Raw genomic sequence first — 3,312 nt, forward strand, 5'->3', positions numbered from 1 at the left:
GTCAGCCTGGCGCTCCCAAATAACGCAAGATGGGAGCTGGGCTTCGGCAGTTTAGTAAACACGGCCCAGTGCCACACCCCTCCACGGCCCAAATCAGAGCTGCCACCGGCAAAAGGCAGGAGAGGGGACCCAAAAGCATTTGATACCTGGCTAGAGATGGCCTGCACCATTGTGGGGTCTGTGGTACATGGGGCTGGAGAAGGCCCACTCCCCTCCTCATCAGAGAGGGGATGCCTTCACAGTCCTCCCTATGGGCAGTAAAGCTGCCTCTGGCCTATGAATAGCCTGGCAAAGTGACATGACCACTGCATGGAGCCAAAGGGAAACCAGGAAGGAGACAAGCCCTTGGACGGAGACAAGAAGCCCCTAGAGGGCAGCTGGGCAGTGTCTGACCCTGTCGGATGGCAGCGGTGGAGCCCCTGAGTCTGAAGGGAACAAAGGGGAAAGGAGGGAGGGGGTGAGGGAAAGGAGCCGTGGAGTTTCTGGAACAGTACCAACAGGGGGGGCGCTGGTGGGGGACGGGCAGGTCTGGAACTCACTGAAGGTGGAGAGGGGAGGAAATAGGCCCTTGGTGTCCCCTCCCCACTTGACCCAGGCCTGGTGAGTGCCAGCTGCCCCAGCCGGCCCTAGTGGCGGCTGGAGACCAGACCTTTCACTTTGGACATCTTCTTGGTGGGCTGCCTCTGCTCAGCATGGGGGGGACACTCCCGTTCAGCCAGCTGTTGCTCCATCTCCTGAGCCGAGGAGGAGGCGGTGGCTTTGAGCGTCTTCTTGATGTTGGTAACCTGGAGGGAGAAACACAATCAGTGTGCTGAGCCTGGAAGCACCCAAAACTCACCACCACTTGTTCTCAGTAGGATGAGGACCACAGAGAAGCAGCCACCAGCCTCTGCAAGAAAACCTCAAATTATCTTCAGCAATGCAAAGAAGGAGCAACCGGGGCCACTCATGAAGACAGGTGGAAAGGAGTCAATTGAGTGAAAACAGACAGAACTAATGCTTTCTCAGCTGAAAAGAGGATAAACAACACAGACCATCTGGCAACAATGCCGAATTGCAGAGGGTAAAAAAAAGTGATGCTTAAGGTCCTTAGTGAAACAAAAAGCCTGAGAATTCTATACTCAGCAGTTGCTCATGTTAAAACCACAGCTATCTTTACAAGAACTTTGGGAATACAGGTTCATGAGCCCTTCTGGAATAAACAACTAGAGGATGAAGTTCAGTCAACCAAGAGGCAAAGGAAGAAAATGTAGCAAAAGAACCAGCAAAATGCTATCACAGCGTATCGACTTCACTTAACAGAGAGGCCAAACACGTGGACGCTCCTGAGCGTTTTCCCGTCAGATCTCACGTCCTCTGTGACACCCAGGTCCCAGTCTCTGAGGGAGGCTCCACAGTCCTGAATTAGTTCCCAGCCAGTTACAGATGGTGGCGGTCCTTCTATGCTGACTTCAGCATACTTTCCTGAATATCCATGAAGGACGTATTCCTGGAAGTGAGCTTTCCAAAGCAAAGGGTACGCCTTACTATATTGAATAAGTACTGCTCAGGAGCTCTGGTGGTGCAGCAGTCAAAAGCATTCAGCGGCTAACCAAAAGGTCGAGGGTTCAAACCCGCCAGCCACTCCAGGGGAGAAAGATGTGGCAGTCTGCTTCTGTCAAGATGACAGCCTTGGAAACCCTATGGGGTGGTTATACTCTGCCCTACAGAGTCACTGGGAGTCAGAATTGACTCAATGGCAGTGGGATGGGTTGGGTTTGGGCTATCTTGTCTTCTGAAAAGTGGCCATACCAACTGCCAAAGGGGTAGGGAGGCCACATCTTCTGACCTCCTCTAACCCCACAAGAGGAAGACAGAATCACCATCAATAGCCCAAGGCCTATTCCTGTGAGGCCAGACATGCTGCCTCCCTCCAGTCCTTTCACCAACCCTGACACAAACCGTTCTTCCTGAAGCTCCCACCACCTTTCTGCTGGGTTCGATAATTTGCTGCAGTGGCCACACAGAACTCACAGATTATGGAGTTTATTATGGAAGCACGACACTACAAGTTCAAGTTCAGGAAAACCGCTCAGTCTTTCTCAGCCCTTCTCTCAGCCAACAGTCTCTCACAGTCTCTTTCCCAGCAGCATGTCCTTCTCAGCCAGCAGTCAGAGAGACTCCTGCTGTCTCTAGGAGGGCTCCTTTTGAGCCTGGCAGAGTGGCCAAAATGACCAATCACAACATCAGAATTCTAAGCACCTGAGAGAGAGCGAACTACTCAGAACACTGCTTTGTAGCATTCTCAACAGAAATACCCCAGGTGGATAACTTTAACAATCAGGAGCTCCTCAGTTGCTCACAGCAAATTCCACCACAGAGTTTACAAAGACTTATGGCTAAAAAAGCCATACCAGGTAATTTACTACACCGCAGGCCACCCACTACCTGGCTTTTCTAGCCACTATCCCTGTTACACTTCAAAAATTAACATCCCCTTCATCTTCAGTTTAAGAATAACCACACTCATGAAAGTATGTAAGCCAGACACTTCATGCCTTTATCTTCACCCAATTTAGATAGCCAATTTCTAATTTGCCCATCCCTATCAAATCAGTACTGTGAGGAGACAAGCTTGGTCCTTTCTCTCTGAAGAATCTTCTGTTCTGCTTGGAAACTTTGGGCATCTGCTTCCATAAACAAGCAAAGTCCAGCCCAGTGCAAGCCACCAAATTGCAGCAACTTAACACCAGTTCAGTGTCAAACATCTTCCTCTTCATTTGGTCGGGTTCTGGTCAGCTCAGCCTTAGCCATCCCAGCTAAGTCGTGGGGACCAGCTGCCAAGTTTGGGAGTCACACTCTTCCCTTCACTTCAGACCAGCCAGCACCTTCTCTCACACCTTCAGTCCTCAGGAACTATTTCAATGCCCATAGGCTCACAACTCCTTGCACTTCAGACCAGCCAGCCCTTCCTCTCATCCCCAGCCTCCGTGGCCTAGGTAAAAAAAAAAACGCAAACGCAACCACTGCCGTGGAGTCAGATCCAACCCATAGCGACCCCTCCTTGGGTTTCCGAGGCAGTATCACTATGGAAGTAGACTGACCAACCTTCCTTCCAGCCTAGGTCAAAGACTACCAATCTCAGTCCGTTTCTTCTTTGCTGCACTTCCCACAAGCCTACTGCTCGCTGGCTTCCTTTTAACTTTCAGTCCTGGAAGGGGTTTCTCTCATGGACCATGACTTTCCTGCCTTGATACACCCAAAGCCTATCTGCTTGCTGGAAATTGAAAAAGCCAAGCAGTTTTTTTTTTTTTTTTTTTTTGTAGGTCCTGT

General features: G+C 50.5%; 1 protein-coding gene across 1 annotated transcript in view; it reads right to left on the reverse strand.

Moving 5' to 3' along the window:
* Positions 1 to 626: 626 nt before the first annotated feature.
* The window catches only part of COPS7B (COP9 signalosome subunit 7B), a 27,600-nt gene continuing 24,914 nt past the window's right edge, over positions 627 to 3,312 (reverse strand). Inside the window, exon 7 of the mRNA XM_007941951.1 lies at positions 627 to 785. Within this exon, the coding sequence (XP_007940142.1) occupies positions 627 to 785 (159 nt within the window). The remainder of the gene's footprint in view (positions 786 to 3,312) is intronic.

The sequence above is a fragment of the Orycteropus afer genome, unplaced genomic scaffold (genome assembly GCF_000298275.1).
Source record: "Orycteropus afer afer isolate SDZICR_OR568_19922 unplaced genomic scaffold, OryAfe1.0 scaffold00006, whole genome shotgun sequence".
In the NCBI taxonomy this organism is placed as follows: domain Eukaryota; kingdom Metazoa; phylum Chordata; class Mammalia; order Tubulidentata; family Orycteropodidae; genus Orycteropus; species Orycteropus afer.